Below are 19,225 nucleotides of genomic sequence, written 5' to 3' on the forward strand. Positions count from 1 at the left end.
TAAACGTAAATCTCGCCTCAATTTTCTGTTAGTGCATAAGAGAGGAGGTATTTCAATGCTAGACAATGACTGCTAGAGGAAAAAATTATTATCTAACAGTTAACCAAAGGTGCAATTGAGTCTGAGTTGTTTCTCAAAAAATTTCATTCGCTTTTATATGTAAGTTTGTGGCTAAAAGTCAACCAAAATGGTTTCTTTGAGAAGAAAATGAAGAAAAGATTATTGCTGTATAAATTGTGTATTGATATTAATATAATCATATTTTATTAATTAAAATATTAAATCACTATATAGCAAAAATTATATAATACAATAAAATTTTCTCAAATTCTCATTTTTTCTCTTTGTTTCACCAAAAGAAAGTAATAATCTTTTTTTCATCTTCTTCTCAAATCCAAACTCATGTACATGTCCAGCAAAAAATATTTTTCAAACCAAATAACAAAGATAATCTCTTAAATCAATTACAGAATTTATACAACAAAAAATACTTAAAAGGAGTAATTCAAATCCTCAATCAAATTGAAAAACTTTTAGCTTCTCTTTAATTACTTAACTATCATCCAATTTTACTGTGAAAACAGAGCTCTTACCGACAGTAAAAACATCCTTCAACAAATAAATTTTTTTGGATTTTTATCAGGGATAATTAAAACTCACGTTCGAGAAATGAGTAAAGCATAAACCATCTTGTCATTCCTAGCGTTATCTTCAAACTTAGAAAAAAAAAAACATAAAGTTGAACTCTTTAACTTGATCAAGTAAAACTACAACAACGAAAGAAAAAAAAAAAAAACCCAAAGGTGGGCACCCATTTGAGAGTTGAATCTGAGGATCCGATTACTTACTCCAAGATCTCGCCATTTTTTTCTTCTTTAAGGTAACTTTTTTTTTTCTCAAACAATCCAACCCTCCCTTTTTCACATTAAGTAAAGTTCAGTTCTTTCTTGAGTTTTTTTTTTAAAATGCATTTGTTTTGCATTTTATGTTTTGTGTAAGTGGGTGGTTTTAGTTTTGTTTTCTTTGTGCTTTCATTTTCATTTTCTGTATCTCGGGTTTTATGGGCTTAGTTTAGTTTATTTTACTACTTGAAGTTCTGCCTTTTGGGTGGAATCAGATCTGGGTTGTATCTGATTTACTTCTCTGATGGATGGATTTCTATTTTGATGCCAAGAGTTTAGTTTTTCATCTGAATTTTTAGATTTTGATCCATTTTTTTATTTTTGGCAAGTGTTTGGGGTCTAAAATTGGTAGTGTCTAGCATTTTAGCTGATTCTGCTTCTATGGATGTTTAGTTTAATTATAGTGGAGATTAGTGATAGTATAATGGGAACTGAGTTGAATTTGGTCATTTTAGAAAGATATTAATCAAAGGTTAATATAATAATTTTATTATAAAAGACGGCCGAAACTTTGAGGATACCGTAGATAATATATTTTATTTTATTATTTTAAAAATTATTTTATCATATTTATTAATATAAATAATATATTAATAAAAACACAATGAATTCATTAAATTATTAAAAAAAATTAGTGTCATAACATTATATTTTTAATAATAACAAAATTTACTATTAATGGTAGAATTATTAATTATATAATTTATTAATGAATTATGAGAATTTTTTTTTGTTAATTTAAAATTAAAATAAAAAATAAATACAAATAAATTAATTATTAAATATTTTATTAGAATAAAAAATTAAATATACTCTTAAATGAATGATAATAACATTTTGAGATTAAAAATTACAATTTTTTTAACCTTTTCTAAAGTAATTCTAATTTTTTTTTGTTGGAAAAAATTTTACAGCAACATGAAATATAAAATTAAAGTAAAAATAAAAGTAGGAAATGATATGGAGAAGAAACGTTGAAGTAAGTTAAAAAAAAAAAAAACTTGCAATTTTTCTGTTCCTAAATCTTTTAGGTTAGGTCTTTCTTTTATTAAAAAAAGAAAAAAGAAAAAAACCCATTTGATATTTATGGAAAAATTAGAATTTTATTGAGAAAATTACAAATTTAATTTATTTTATATGAAATTTATATGATTGTGATTTAAAATTTATAACAAATCTTTTAATTTTAAGAATTCACAAATAATAATATTTGAGTATAATGAATAAATAAATATTAATGTAATTTTAACATCTTTTAAATTGTAATACGTATATCAAGTAATGAAACCACAAAAAAAAATTTATAATTTTAATTTAGTGATAAATTTAAATATATTTAATATAAGTATATATACAAATGGAGTAAAAGGTGTTTAAAAATTTTGGGAGAAGAGGGGGCGGTCAAAGTTTTTCTTGGCTTTTATTTTTCGTCGTTGTGAGTGGAGGTGTAAATGATATATTAGTACTCGTAAGCTATTCGAATTCGATTCGAAGAAAATTCGAATTCGATTCGATTATTATTTAGTTGAACTCGAATTCGAGTAACTCGATTTATAGATCGAGTCGAATTCGAGTATTTTTATATCTGATTCGAGTAACTCACGAGCTTAATTGAGTTTTTATATTTAAATATATTTTTATTATTTTAATTAATAAAATATTTTAAATTCGAGTTCAAGCTCGAACATAAAATAATCGATTTCTTGTCGAGTTACGAATCGAGCTTATTTTTACATATTAATCGAATTTATTCGAGTGAGTTCAAATAGTTTGAATTCGATCACGAATCGAGCTCGAACTTGAAAAATAAAAGTCGATCGAATTTAAACCGAATATCGAGTCTCGAGTTGTGAGCCGAGCTCGAGCTCGAATTTCTTATTATATCGACTCAATTCGACTCGATTACATCCTTAATCGTGAGATCATTTTCTATCCCGGTTTTAAACTCGCAAGAATAGAGATGTTAAAAGTAGTAAAAAATTTTGAAAATTGATCTGGTGCAACTATATATTTTGATTTAGAAGCATATATGCTTATTATATAATAATAATAATAAATTAAACTAGCATGATAATTTTTCATAACGTGTTAATAAAATTACAATTTCCATGACAAGAATCAACTATATATTTTTTTTCTTCTTCGTACGGTGCACGCCACTTTTTTTTTTTTTTTTAAGTACAGGAACTGGGGATAAAATTTTGTCCTTTTATGACCCTATTGTGACCCTATTGTAGATTCTCAGTCAAATCAAACTTTGGGATAGTGACTGGCACTTTTTAATTTCGTAAATTTTATAGGGTAATATACAGGACTGATCATTATTCAGGCCGGAGGGTAAAAACCTTTTTATAAATATTGGGAAAGAAGAGGAAAATTTGCGAACCAGAAAATAGAGGACAATGGCAGAGGTCAAGAGGCAAAAGCATTTCATTCTAGTACATGGAGCATGTCATGGGGCCTGGAGCTGGTACAAGCTCAAACCACGGCTGGAGTCAGCAGGCTACCATGTCACGGCCATCGACCTGGCGGCCTCAGGCATCAATATGAACGCAATCCAGGGTGTTTACTCCATGTATGAATACACTAAACCATTGTTGGAGGTTTTGGCCTCACTGCCTTCTGGTGAAAAGGTTATTCTTGTTGGGCATAGCTTGGGAGGCCTGAATTTGGCCCTGGCTATGGACAAGTTCCCGGAGAAGATTTCAGCTGGTGTGTTCTTGACTGCTTTCATGCCTGACACAGCACATCAGCCATCATTTGTTTTGGAACAGGTACTACCTTTTGTCCCCTTCCTAGGCTCTGTCAAACCAATCCTAGCAAAGTTTTTTCGATAAATTCTTCTTATTTTTGTTGAGATTGCTAGCCCCTTTCAATATAAGGAATAGGCAGACATCAAATTTGTTCGTTTTTCTAGGAAATCTGGAGATTGGCAAATAGCTGCAGAGCTGCAGGGGTGGTGTTATTAGCTATCTTGTTAAGGTGTAATTTTTCTGAATAGTAAACAGAGCATAATGGAGAAGCAAATAACCAAAACTACTTGAAGATTTTATTAATCTAGGATTGAGTTAATTACACATTTTAAATTTAGAAATTATATATAAATTGTATCTAAAAAATAAAATATACAATTTGTATATTGAAATTTCAAATTTTATATTTTGTTAACTCAAATTTTAATCTTACTAATCATATAAATTTACTTATATATGTAACAATTTATAAATGTTTTCTGTGTTCATCATATATATTATCAAATTTTTTAATATAAATTAAAAATATATATTTTTATTTTTATAAAATTATTTAAAATTGATCAATTATTATTTGTTGTGTGATATCCACATAAAATTTATAAAATATTTAATATTTATATTTAACAAATGACATAATATAATAAAATTATATTAATTAGATATCATACAAATGAATTAAGTTACTAATTTTAAAATTAAAATTAAAATAATATATTATTTAAAAATTTGAAGACATAAATTATACATTTTATATATATTTGAAATACCAATTAAGATAGCGAAAGTATAATTAACTCTCCAGAATTCTTGCGTTTACTATGTTGCCCTTATTGACTTAAACACGTTCGCGGAAAAGTATAAAGAGCGTATAAGAGGAGATTATAACTTCTGTGTTTTGTTTGAATTTTCTGCCAAGTACTGTGAGAGGACCCCGGCGGAAGCATGGTTGGACACTCAATTCGCTCCATATGGAAGACGTGAACAGTCTTTGATGTCAATGTTTTTTGGGCCCCAGTTCCTAAAATTCAAACTCTATCAGCTATCACCGACTGAGGTATCTGTTTTTCAACCTTTTCGCCCCCTGCCTGTTCAATGTCCCTTATTTGTATAAGCATTTTCATTTCATTACTAAAAGTAAATTAAATAATTGTACACTTTCTGAAGGACCTGGAGCTGGCAAAGGTTATGATCAGACCAGGATCGTTGTTTGTAAGCGATTTGTCGAAGGCAGACAAGTTCTCTAACGAGAGGTACGGATGTGTACCCCGAGTCTATGTTGTTTGCAATGAAGACGAAGGGATACCAGAGAAATTCCAACGGTGGATGATTGAAAATTTTGAGGTTAACGATGTGATGGAGATTAAGGATGCAGATCATATGGCAATGTTCTCAAAGCCACAAGAAGTTTGTAACTGTCTGTCAAAGATAGCACAAAAATATGGCTGATCATGTTAATCAACAAGATTTGTTGATGGGTTATTTAATATGGAGAGTGGATTTTGTTGTTGGGTTGCTTTTATTTTTAGTAACTTGCAATCACTACATATAATGTGAAATAGTTTTTGGATTTTGGAATAAAAATCTTCTCTTGGTTGCCATACTTGGAGTTTTGTCAAAACTTGTTCTTCAAGGAATTGATGAGTTTTAATTAATTTGATTTATACAATTACTTTTGAGGTGAGATTTTGTAAATTGAGATTCAAATTTTAATAATTTTTTTATTTTCATATTGCAATTAAAAAAAAAAACTGTTTTTCAATATCAAAATTCATTTTGTTCAATAACCAAAAAGGGTACTCCACAATAATTAGATAATAATGATCCAGAATTTGTAAACGCTTATTCTAAAGATTTTATAATCAAAAGATCAGGGGAAAATTTCATTGATAAGAAAAAAACAAAAGGAAAAAGTACTAGTAATATGTCTAACATTCATATCAATTACATTTCTTTTCAATATTCATGTTCTCATTGATCTTTTGTTTTTCAATTTATTAAATTTTGAATTTAATAATTACGTAAAAAGTAAAAAGAAGTTTATGAACTAAGGAGTTAAGACATTACGTATAAGGAAAAAAATATATGAATTGAAAGTTCAATAATAAAATGACATCATAATGAGAGTCTCTCTCATTACACTGTTAAGTTAATCCTTAATCTTGTGTTCATGATAAATAAAAAAAATTGAAGCATAGATAATATCATATGAGATGGGAGTCCTTTACATCTTGCTTTCAAATAAACTCTTATTTTTTGTTGTTGTAAATATTAGGTAAATAATAAATTTGAAGCATATATAATATCATATATGTTTGATTTTTTTTATATATATTATCAGTATATGAATATTATATACTATTAGTAAATAATATAATAACATCTTATAAAAGTTTTAATTTAAAATATATTTTAAAGATTAAATATATTAAATTTTTAAGATTTTAAAATTTTAAAATTAATTTTTGATAAAATGTTATTATGTGATTTATTGATAACGTTTTTTTTTTTATTTCCTAAAAATCAATGCAATATTAGAAGACGAAATGTTCAATAATTGTTCATATAGTTTAGAAAAAAGAGACAATTCAACTAGCTTTTGCTTCTGCTAGTTGTGGCTGGCGAGAATTGATCATATATGGCAACAATTTACGACAATATGACAAAGATTTTTAACTTTGGAAACATTTAACATACATTAGAGAAAAAGTATCTATCGAAGGGAGCATTACAACTGACGCCAAAACAATTTAAAACTCAACTAGATAGAGTTAGAAACCTCGCAATTAGAGAAATGTTGTAAGAATTATATTGTTAGCAGACAACTTGTAATCAAGTTCGATATATTCTTTGATGGTTTGAAGTACATAAAAGAAAAAGTATGCATTTTACTCTGCGATACCCGAGAAAACGTGCGAAATATTCCAACGCTGGATGATTCAAATTTTCCTACGTGCGACCCCGAGCGCGTATATATATATATATATATATATATATCCATATTTATATGTATATCTATATTTATATGTATATATATATATTGATTGTAAAAATTTAATTTTATTTAAATTAATCAAAATGGATTTAAAATGTGTCTAATTTAAATGTATTCAGATATTTTAATTATGTTTATTATATATTATTATTATTTTTATTAATCATTAAAAATATTAAAAAAAATTTTAACTTTATCAGTTAAAATCAAGTTATCATAAAGTTTTTCTTTTCTCCATTCTCAAAAGTCTTCATACATCAAAAATCCCTCTAACTCTATAGCAAAATTTCATAAACTAAAATCAATAATATCAAATCCTCTTGAATCCCATAAAATCGTAAAATCTGAAATTTGAAATTCCATTTGTCCTATAATTAAAACCCTCTATTGCAAAAAAAAAAAAAAAAAAAAAAAAAAAAAAAAAAAAACGCCAGTGCTATTTTGCTAAAACCCACGCACCCACCAATGTAGCAAAAAAAAAAAGGCAAAACAAAAATCTAATACAAAGGGGAACTCGCAAAAAAATGGTTCAAGCCGAAAACAAAATCTTGAATCCATGGTGTTTGAAATTTTTTCTAAAAAAAACAATTTAAGAAGCATGTTTAGGAAATCGATGAGTGTTTTGAGATTTTTTAATTTCTTAAAAAAATTTTAAGGTCACCAAAATATGAAAATTTTAAAATTTTCAACGATCGATTGAATTTTTTTGTTATTGAAAACAGGAAAATTTTGAGTTCGCTAGGGTTGGTTGAAGATTTCGATGGCGCGGTGGCACCATGGCAGTAGTTGACCGGAATTTGGAATTAAGGCAATCGGCTAGGTATTTTTGGGTTTTAGAGAGAGTGTTTATGAGAGTAGAGAGAGAGAAAAATAGGAGAAATAAAAAATGATTAAAAAAACAAAAATGGGCCTTTTAAAGTTGTTTAAAATGACAACGTTTAGGCGACCTTGACCCATGGGTCAACTTGTTAACTTGTGTGCCTATTTGCCAACCATGATCCGTTTCGTTAGTTTTTTTCTTTTATTTTTTGATTTATTTTAATTTCATTTTTCTCTTTTAATTTGTTTACTTAGTTTTTCTTATTCTTTTTTCTTTTGAAAAAATTAGAGAAAAATAATAAATTTTCAGAAGAAATAATATAAAAAGTGTAAAAATCTAAAGTAAATAATAATTTTAAGGAAAATTTGACAAAAAAATGATTAAATCTTAGAAAGTAATTATTAAGGAAGAAGTTTAATTTTTTCTTTATTTTTATAAGTAAAATATTTCTTAAAATTGCAAAAAGTGTTCGAATTATTTAAGGAATCATTTTGCTAAGAATAAAATTATATAAATAATAAACATATAAAAAATAATGGATTGTTTAAATAAATCTTTTGAAATGTAATTAAAAAAAGTGTTGAAAGAGTTTAATTTTCTTTAATTATTACAAATTAAAATATTTTTAGATTTCATCATAGTGTTGGGATAATTTAAAAATTATTTTTTTAAATAAAGGTTATTTTGAATAACTCAAAATAATTAATAATAAAAAATAAAGTATTTATTTAAATAAATCTTTTAAATGAAATTTTTAAGAAAAATTAAAAGAGTCTTATTTTCCTTAATTATTTCCTAAGATAAATGATTTTTTTGAGATTTCATTGAAGAGTTGGGATAATTTTAAAATCAATTTTATAAATAAAATTTTTATTTAATTAATCACATAATTAATAATTATAATAATTTATAAATAATAATAATAATAATAACAATAATATTCATAAATAATTTATTATACTTTAAACTATATAAGAATGAAAAATATCTCGTGATGAAGTTTTGGGAGCTCCATGAATGGTCAAAAAAATTGAAGTAAATAATAATTTTAAAGAAAATTTGACAAAAAAATGATTAAATCTTAGAAAGTAATTATTAAGGAAAAAGTTTAATTGTTTCTTTATTTTTATAAGTGAAATATTTCTTAAATATCGTTAAAGTGTTCAGATTATTCAAGGAATCATTTTGCTACGAATAAAATTATATAAATAATAAACATATAAAAAATAATGGATTGTTTAAATAAATCTTTTGAAATGTAATTTAAAAAAAAAAAAGTTAAAAGAGCTCAATTTTTTTTAATTATTGCAAACTAAAATATTTTTGAATTTAGCCAAAGTGTTGGGATAATTTAAAAATTATTTTTCTAAATAAAAGTTTATTTGAATAACTCAAAATAATTAATAATAAAAATAAAGTATTTATTTAAATAAATCTTTTAAATGAAATTTTGAAGGAAAATTGGAAGAGTCTTATTTTCCTTAATTATTTCCTAAGATAAATGATTTTTTTGAGATTTTATCGAAATGTTGAGATAATCTTAGAATTAATTTTACAAATGAAATTCTTATTTGGTTTACCACATAATTAATAATTATAATAATTTATAAATAATAATAATAACAATAATAATCATAACTAATTTATTATACTTTAAACTATACATGAATAAAAAATATCTCGTGATAAAGTTTTGGGAGCTTTGTGAGTGGTTAGTTTTCCCAAAAATATCATGAATAAAGATATTTTCTATGGATTCTACCAAACATTGGAGAATTTATAAATGTGCAAATAGTAGTAATTTTACAAAATAAAAAATGTATTTCATGAATAAATTTTTAAGGAATTAACTTTAAATTTTAAAAAGACCATAATATCAAAATTAAAAAATAACACGTACTTAATTGATACTGTTTTTTGAGTAGGCGATGTAATGGTTGTTAATATTTTCTTCACTCGTTGCCGTACTCCTAAACCCAATCTTGATTTTGCTTTCAAAACGTCTTTTAGTAAATTTTAATTAATGTTAAGGTTTTTATTAAAAGGTAATATTTTTTGTGCCAATCACACTCGCAAAAAAAGATTAGTGGTGACTCCAAAAATTTTTTACTAAATCTAGTAATTGAGTCCCTAGACGAAAAATTGTTACTACTACTTGGCAATTCTACTGAAAAGCTTTGAGAGTCAGGCCAAAAATTAAGTGTATGTTGTCCAAACTTTGATCTTATGGTCATTTTGATATATAATTTTAGTTATCTTGTTTTTTAATAAAACTTGAAGTTCATAAAAGAAATTGATAGTTTTATTTATGGTCAAAATGTGTCATAAGTCTCTAAACTTTTTTTATTTGTAGGAATTCAGTCCTTCTAGTATTATTTAAATGAATTTAGTCCATGTAGTATTATTTTTTAAGGATTTTAGTTCAATCATTAATAATATATATGAACAAAATTCCTTAAAAAATAATATTATGGGGACTAAATTTCTTAAAAATAATATTACAAGAACTAAATTTCTTTAAATAATACTATAGGGACTAAATTCCTAAAAGTTGAAGAGTACAGGGACCTATAACACATTTTAACCTTTTAATTTAGTTTTTGTTATTTTTATGATTAATTATGTTATTTTTTTTATTTGTTTAATATGGTTGCTAATAAATTATGGAATATTTAGACTGTGGATTTTATTAATTACTGTTATGTTCCTTTGCACACGTGCACATTTGCATTCATGCATAAGCTCTACATTTATACTCTCAAATCTGTCTTTTAACAAGGAGTAGAGTACTTATGCTTTCATAAAGTTTTAATGCCACCTTTGGGCTAATGAAATACTTTTACTTAAATTAAACTTTTTCCATCGGTAGTCCATTATGAGTGCAGATCAAAGGTTTTACTAGTCCAAAGTGGACGACAGTGAGTATCAATTTGGGAACTTTTTAGCCTTTGTTAAATATCAAACCTTGCATATAGTAAACCTTAAGAAATCAACCTTAGATAAAGCCATACCATTTTTGTTGATTATACCTTAAATTAAGACACATGAGGGAACCTTAGATAACTTTTGCTAGAGACTGTCAATAAAAGTGATAAAATAAAAAATTGTTTGGAGTTTCTTGTCTATGCTGTAGAATTAATTGTAAATTTCTTGGTGGTTGCGTAAAGTTTCTTTTAAAAATGTAAAAAAAATAAAAATATTATGCATTACATTATCATTTTCATATAGCATTTTCAAATATTGAATTCTTTGATTTTCCTAAGAAATAAAACGAAGAAAAATTTTCTTTCTCTCATAAAAAAAATAAAAAATGTTATTTCGTTCATTTAATTTTTTAAAAATGAATTGATTTTTTTTCTTTTATAAGAAAAACATAAAAAAATTTTGAAAATGAAAAAAGACTTTTGTTTTTATCCGTAAGACATTTTTCTTATGGTCATTTCAAGTTTAATCCAAGTTGCGTTTGCTTTTTCAATTTTAATATTTTCTAGTTTGTTTCAAATAATGTTGCATTACAAAAAAAAATTCTAAAAAAAAAAAAATCTTGCATGCGTAATTAAAAAAGAAATGGTGTAAAAAAAAACACGTCTGTTATTAGTCAAATAAAGTAGAAATAACAAAAATAAGGTTTTAAGTTTGAAATCTTTTGTTTTTATTTTGTTAGCCTTGAATTGATTGAAAGTTTTGAATTGAAAAAATAAAAATTTGCCTAACTTGTATCAAACTCTTCTAATCTTAAATTGAACATTTTTCCAGCTTTCTATCTTGCCAAAATTCATTTAGGTACTAAAACAAAGCAAATTCTCAAAACAAAATAGATTAAGTCATATTTTGGATAGAAGGGATCGATCCCATAAGGGGAGGGATCGATTTCCTCCCTTACCTAATTGATCCCCTGGCCAAAGGGATCGATCCATTTTTCTTTCAGTAGCTAAAGTCGTGAGAATTTATCAAGAACCAATCAATCTCCTCCTTATAGGGATTGATTAGTTAAGGTTTTAAACTTACCCGATCGATCTTTCCCTTAAAGGGATTGATTTATTTTTTATACTGAATGCAAACTCGGTTAAAAATCCACAAAAGGGATCGATCCCCCCATATAGGAGATCGATCACCTAAGCATGAGATCGATCCCTCCCTTAAAGAGATCGATCTATTTTTTTATACAGAATGCAAAATAGGTTTGAAAATCAACAAAAGGGATTAATCCCCCCATATAAAGGATCGATCACTCAAGCATGGGATCGATTCCTCCCTTAAAGAGATTGATATATTTTTTTATACAGAATGCAAAATAGGTTTGAAAATCAACAAAAAGGATCGATCCCCCCATATGAAGGATTGATCACCCAAGCACTAGATTGATCGAGTAAGCATTTTCTCGCATAAAATTGGGCCTTTCTATGACTGACCCAATCGATCCCCTACATGAAGGATCGATCCCCTGATGCCTAGAAAGCCTTAACGGCTATTTTTTTGTTTGATATTTTATAGGTTTGAAGCATTAAATGCAAAGCAATGGCTATCTACTCTTTTTTACATATAAATGAAGGTTTCTACTGCAAATCAAAAGTATGAAAAGCTACAAAAATTTATTACCTCTACCAACTATCTTGTTCAAGCATTCAAATTAGTTCAAAAGAGAGAAAAGTGCAAAAAATCCTTATTGTATTAGTTTTTCCTTAAATTCTCTTGTCTATGTTGCTTTGTACTTCAAGCTAGTAAACACCCAACCTTAGAAAGGCTCTTTAAGTTTGCATAACACTTCAGAAAATTTGTATTGTGAGATTTTGAGCTTAAGGGGGAGGATAACTTTTAAGAGTTTGCGGTGTTGATTGTGTAAAGCTTTAAAAAGCTAGGTTGTAACTTTCAACACATAGTAGATTGAACTCTTCGACAAGTGAGGCTAAGGGACAAGACATAGGTGCCTAAAGAAAAGATCGAACCTCTATAAATCTTGGTGTCTAATTTTTTATCTTTATCTCTTATTTTTAAGATTGTTAGTTTACTCTCATTTATTATGTTCATTTGCTTAGATAAATTATTTTACAAAATTTATGTTTATTAAGTATTGATTTTTGAAATTTTTATTATCAACCAATTTACCCTCTCTTGGTATATTTCAAGTTTTTGAGCTAATAATTGGTATTAGAGCTAGTATTTTTTTTATAGGTCTAATAACCTAAGAGTGATCCTGAAAATAGCTCAAAAAAATATGGTGATCAATGTTGAATAACCATCCTCAAGCTATAACAAATATAGTGGGCAACAAGAATGTGTATCATGGCAAATGAAATAGTTGCTACATCTCTTAGAAGTGAAGGCCATTCAATTGTAAGACCTTATCTATTTGTTGGTGACAACTACTCCTATTGGAAGGCTAAGATAAATTGTTTATTCAAGCTAATGGTTATAAAGTTTAAAGGGTTATTGTAAATGGTCTTCAAATTCTAATGAAGATGGTGGATGGTAGGGAGTTGATCAAGCAAAAGAGTGAATGGGATGTCAATGATATAAAGATGGCTCAACTCAATGCCAAAGCAATGCATACACTCTTTTACGCATTAGGGCCTAATGAGTACAATAGAGTTTTTTTATGTGAAGATGCAAAGAAAATTTGAGACAAGTTAGTTATCATTCATGAAGGTATAACTCAAGTGAAAGAGACAAAACTTGACATGCATACTCATGATTATGAGTTAATCAAGATGAAGCAAAAAAAAACCATCAGTAAAATGTCAAACCGTTTCACCGACATCATTAACAAGTTAAAGGCTCTTAGAAAGACTTACTCAAATGTAGAGATGGTAAAAAAAATTCTTAATAGTCTACCAAAAAGCTAAGAAGCTAAAGTGACAGCCATTGAAAAGTTTAAAAATTCTCACACACTTTTTTTAGACGAACTAATGGGCTCTCTTCTTACTTATGAGATGAAGCTAAAAAATGGACAAAAACTAATAAAAAAATTTGGCATTGCTTTCAAATCAACCTTTAAAAAAGATGAAGAAAATCTTAGACAAGAAGAGGGTGATGAAAATGAAGAGATAGTTATGTTTGCAAAAATATTCAAGAAGTTCATGAGGATGAACAAGTCCTCAAGTAGAAGAGAACCACAAAAAAATAGATTATTTGCTATGAATGCAACAAACTAGGGCATATTAAATTTGATTATCCTTTATGGAAGAAGCAAAATATGACAAAGCCAAAGAAAAAAGTAATGGTTGCAACATGGAGTGATAGTGACTTTTCCGAAGATGAATCAGATGAACAGAAAGTAACCAATCTATTTCTCATGACTCTTGATGAGCCCAAGGTGGATGGACATTGCTACAAAGTAAATTCTAGTAAGAACAATCCATGGTACCTTAATAGTGGATGCTCAAAACACATAACCAAAAATAAGACTCTTTTTAAGGACTTAAACCCTACAAGTGGATGAGATGTTACATTTGATGACAACTCTAAAGGCCAAATTGAAAAGATTGGCTCTATTGGTAACAATTTTTCTACTACTATTGAAAATATTTTACTTGTAAAAAGACTTAAACGTAACTTACTTAGTATTAGTCAATTATGTGACAAAAGACTTAGAGTTATATTTGAATCCATGTGCTATCAAGTAATTGATATCAAAACTAACAAGCTTATTTTTTTGGACATCGTCAAAGAAATATTTATGTAGTGCATCTAGATGATTTTTTCTCTAAAAATGTTTGTTTTATGACTCAAAAAGAAAATGAAAGTTGGATTTGGCATAAAATACTTAGACATACAAGTATGCATATAATTTCAAAACTTTATCAAAATGATTTGGTTGTTGGTTTGCCAAAATTGAAATATCAAAATGACAAAGTTTTGTGATGTATGTGCTTAAGAAAAACATAGAAAAATCTCTTTCAAACCTAAAAATTGTATTTCAACTACTAGACCTCTTCAACTACTTTATATTAATATTTTTTGTCCTACTAGGATAATGAGTCTTGGTGAAAAACAACATGGGTTTGTTATTGTTGATAACTTTACTAAATTCATATAGGCTTTCTTTTTGCATTCAAAGAATAAAGCTTTGGAAAAATTCATCACTTTTAGCAAGCAAATACAAAATGAGAAAGGCTATTCAATCTTTAGTATTAGAAGTGATCATGGAAAAAAAATTGAAAAACTTGGTTTTAATGTGTTTTGCATTGAAAATGGTATTACCCATAATTTTTCTGCTCCTAGAACTCTTAAACAAAATGGAATAGTAGAAAAGAGAAATATGACTTTAGAAGAAATGGCTAGAATCATGCTTTGTGAAAATAATTTACTTAGATATTTTTAGGTGGATAACATGTATAGACTGTTGTTATATTATAAATAGAGCTATGATTAAGCCAATTTTAAAGAAAACTTTCTATGAACTTTTTAAAGGAAAAAGGCCTAACATAAGTTATTTTTATCCTTTTGGTTATAAATGTTTTGTTTTGAACAATGGAAAAGATGATCTTAAAAAATTTGATGCAAAAAGTGATGGAGGAATTTTCTTAGGATATTCTTTGAATTCATAAGCCCATATAGTCTTTAATAAAAAAAAAATTAGTTGTTAAAGAGTCTATACATATTATCTTTGATGAATCTAATCTACTTTTGAGAAGTATACCTCTTAATGATGATGATGTAGGTATACTTTAAGAATATATCAATGATGCATCACATGACATTGATGAGAACATTAAAAAAGAAGATGATGAGTTTTTAGAGGAGTCAAAACATATAGAGAAGAACTAAATCACCATAGAGAAAGAAGATATGTCAAAGATAGTGAGATTATTGGTGATCTAACTCAAAGGGTAAGAACTAGATCTTCTTATAATGTATGTAATTATGTTACTTTTTTATCTCATATTGAACCCAAGAATATAGATGAAGTCTTAGAAAATGATCATTGGATATTGGTCATATAAAAGGAATTGAACCAATTTAAAAAAAGCCAAGTGTGAAATTTTGTACCTAGGTCTAGTGATCACCTTACTATAAGCACCAAATAAGTTTTTAGGAATAAAGTAGATGAGCATGGCAATGTTGTTAGAAATAAAGCTAGGTTGGTAGCTCAAGGGTAAAGTTAAGAAGAAGGAATTGATTATGATGAAACATGTGCCCCGGTTACAAGGTTAGAAGCCATTAAAATATTGCTTGCATTTGCATGTTTTAAAAATTTTAAGCTTTTTCAAATAAATGTCAAGAGTGCATTTCTAAATGGTTTTATAAATGAAGAGGTGTATGTAGAGCAACTTCTCAATTTTGAAAATCTTAAATTTCCAAATCATATTTATAAATTGATAAAAACTTTATATGATTTAAAACAAGCTTCTAGAGCTTAATATGAAAGATTGTCAAAATTTTTAATTGAAAATGGTTTTAATAGAGGAAAAGTTAATACTACACTTTTTATTAAAACAAAAAAAAAGATATTCTCATAGTGCAAGTTTATATTGATGATATCATATTTGGTGCTACTAATAAAGTTCTTTGTTAAGAATTTGCTAAAACTATACAAGATGAATTTGAAATGAGCATGATAGGATAACTTACATTTTTGTTAGGATTACAAGTAAAGCAAACAAAGATGGTACCTTCATCAATCAAGCCAAATACATCAAAGATTTGCTTATAAGGTTTAGATTGAAAGAATCAAAACCTTCTTTAACACTTAGGAGCATTTCGACAAAACTTGACAAAGATGAAGAAGGTAAATATGTTGACTTTAAATTATATAGATATATGATTAGTTCATTGCCATAACTTACGGCAAGTAGACCGAACATAATGTTTAGTGAATGTTTATGTGCTAGATTTCAATATCACCTAAAAAATTACATTTATCTGCTATCAAAAATTTTTTTAGATATATTAAGAACACCCATAATTTAGGACTATGGTATCCAAAAGTTTCATCTTGTACTTTACATTCCTATTTTGATGTGGATTATGGTAGTTACAAAATTAATAAAAAGAGCACTTTGGGTACTTGTTAATTGTTTGAAAATATGCTCATATCATGGTTCTTTAAGAAATAAAATAGGGTTGCTCAATCTATAACTGAAGCCAAATATGCAGCAGTCAGTAGTTGTTGTGCTTAAGTTTTTTAGATTAAGCAACAATTGAAGAATTTTAAAATTATCATGGATCATATTCTCATTAAATGTGATAATACTAGTGCCATCAATCTTACCAAAAATCTAATTCAACATTCTTTAACCAAGCATATTGAAATTAGACATCACTTTATTAGAGATCATATTTAAAAAGGTGATATTGTGCTTGAATACGTTGATACCTTGCATCAATTAACTAATATTTTCACAAAACCTCTTGGTAAGGATAGATTTTACGCAATTAGAGGTAAACTTGGTATGATGAATGCTTCTTGAAATAAATTTCTTGATGGTGTAATGATTATTGCTACCTTAATTGATCAAATGTATGTTTATCTTGATTTTTTTAAAACTTGTGTATGATTGTACGATGCATATTGAATGATCATGTTCTATGGTTTTTAAATTTTAAAAAAAAAATTGCTACAGCCAAAATCGATCGATCTCTCTTGGATCAGATCGATTGGTTTTTTATCTAATAACCAGATTAAAGGAAAACATTGAAGAACCAATCGATCCCCCTTGGACCAGATCAATCGATTTTTCATCCAATAGCCAAACTGAATGAAAAATGTGAGGAACCAATCGATCCTCTTTATGGACCCAATCGATCGGTCCATCGTAAAATGTACCTGATCGATCATCTTTCATAATCGATCGATCGGGTTATGCAAAACTAACACTATACACATTGTTTTAGCTTCTTAAAATTGGGTCCCCTCTCCTTCTTGGCTAATTATTCCAGCTCTTCATCTCTTCTTCTTTTTCCCCAAACACATTCTTCTCAAATCCTAAAAATTTTTACTCTATTTTCTCTTAAAATTGACCTCTCTTAACCAAAATCTTTTACAAATTGTTTCATTTCTATTTGGTTTCTTACAAAAATCATTCTTAAAAATCTTCAAATCACACAAGAATTTCTACTCATTCTTCTCACTTTAGAAAATCGATCCCTTTTTTGAAACTACCACATTCACTCAATCTTTTTACCTCTTTCAAACATATTCTACTACCTATCATCTACAATCACCAATTTCTTCATCAATTTCACATAAGCCTACCTATTTCAATCCCATTAGTTTCATGGCCCCAAAGACAAAAGAAAATGTTGGAACAAAGAGGAATCCTCTAAAAAAGGCTTTTAGTTTATCAATGAGGCCTTTATTCAATCAAAATTTTATCAATCCTGATGCCAATGAGAGATATGAGATACAATTTGCTTATAAAAAAGTCAAGCATGGAATGATAATCTTTCTTGAACTCCTACAATCTATTGAGTTTTCTTATTTACATGTATTTGAAAGATTTGAATGGATGAACTACTTATGGATGGATGGAATTTTGTTTGAGAATCTACTTAAGGTGTTCTATAGCAATGCTACTTATATTAAAATTGAAGGGTCTACACATAGATATTATCCTAATAGATTCAGAACTTATGTGATGGGCAAAGAAACTATAGTTAATAAATAATTGTTAGTTGAAGTATTTATGCTAGATGATGAGGAAGACACCAACACTATGTGTGAGATGTTAAAACTAGCTCAAGATATATTTAAAAATGACAATTTAAAAGTTGCTCATACTCAAGCCACTAGACTTTCAATACATGATAGGTTGTTACACTTTATTATCACTCATGTATTGGTACATTTTGACACTCAATACTCAACCATTAGAAAATAAGATTATTGATGGATGTACAAAATCAAACATAAAAAAAACTTAATTTGGCATATTTTATTTTCAGTGATACGATGAGGGTAGTGCAAAATAGATACTATATCTTAGTTTATAGGTTTGCAATCAGTAATCTTTTGAGAAAATTGAATATTAATATTAGAAGGGATAAAAAGATTGTGTTTAATGATCCATTTAGCATTCTTAGTGCTTCTAATCTACATAGTATGTGATATATACAAAATACAACAGGTTTATGGGTTAGAAAAACTGATATTGGGCTGTGTAAAAAGAGGAGAAAGAGCATGAAATCTTAGATATTTCTGATGCACTTCAAGGAAAACCTTCTACCCCATCATTTGATACCCAAAAAACTTTAAAAATACTTATGCTTCAGATAAACAGTCTACATTCAGTGGTTGGGATTATGAATTCTCATTAAAAAATATGAAAGTGACTCAAAATGAGCTAGTTTCCCAAATTCACCAAGTTAGAGTTGATATTGAGCAATCTGATCTGCACAATAGCAAATGAAGTAGCATTTTCCTCATTCTCCAGCTCCTCATCAATGATCCATCCTAATGCCATTCCTTATATGTTTTCTCACATCTTTTTTATGTTGTAAATTTTTCCTTAAAAGCACTTTGCATTATGGTTTGTTATCAAACTTTGGTTTGTAATCAAACTTTGGTATTTGATGTTTATATTAATGAAATCTATATTTCATTTTCATTATGATATTTGTTATATCACTTTCAAATTTGGCTTATGAAATTGTGGCTTGCGAAATTGATATATTGCTTGATGATTGATATATTTCTTGACATTGAAATTGGTATGAACTTAAGTTGTCAAATTGAGTTGCTATGGCCTTGAATTGATTGCTATCTCCTTTTGATTAAGTTCATCCTTTTTGCTATGACAAAAAGGGGGAGAGGAAA

General features: G+C 27.4%; 1 protein-coding gene across 1 annotated transcript; it reads left to right on the forward strand.

Moving 5' to 3' along the window:
• Window positions 1–3,282: 3,282 nt before the first annotated feature.
• On the forward strand, window positions 3,283–5,256 carry LOC111292910 (salicylic acid-binding protein 2-like). The gene is made up of 3 exons (XM_022885544.2): window positions 3,283–3,676; window positions 4,575–4,712; window positions 4,823–5,256. Exons 1-3 carry the CDS (start codon window positions 3,305–3,307, stop codon window positions 5,102–5,104), a joined length of 792 nt encoding a protein of 263 aa, XP_022741279.2. The 5' UTR covers window positions 3,283–3,304; the 3' UTR covers window positions 5,105–5,256.
• The last annotated feature ends 13,969 nt before the right edge of the window (window positions 5,257–19,225 follow it).

The sequence above is a fragment of the Durio zibethinus genome, chromosome 10 (genome assembly GCF_047325235.1).
Source record: "Durio zibethinus cultivar Kanyao isolate XHJ-2024 chromosome 10, ASM4732523v1, whole genome shotgun sequence".
In the NCBI taxonomy this organism is placed as follows: Eukaryota; Viridiplantae; Streptophyta; class Magnoliopsida; order Malvales; family Malvaceae; genus Durio; species Durio zibethinus.

Excerpts from the sequence above, each read along its gene's own strand:
- LOC111292910 (XM_022885544.2), top strand. The coding sequence starts at position 3,305 with ATGGCAGAGGTCAAGAGGCAAAAGCATTTCATTCTAGTACATGGAGCA. Across the intron at positions 3,677-4,574 it reads CATCATTTGTTTTGGAACAG|TACTGTGAGAGGACCCCGGC; the intron begins GTACTACCTTTT and ends TTTTCTGCCAAG. Across the intron at positions 4,713-4,822 it reads ATCAGCTATCACCGACTGAG|GACCTGGAGCTGGCAAAGGT; the intron begins GTATCTGTTTTT and ends CACTTTCTGAAG.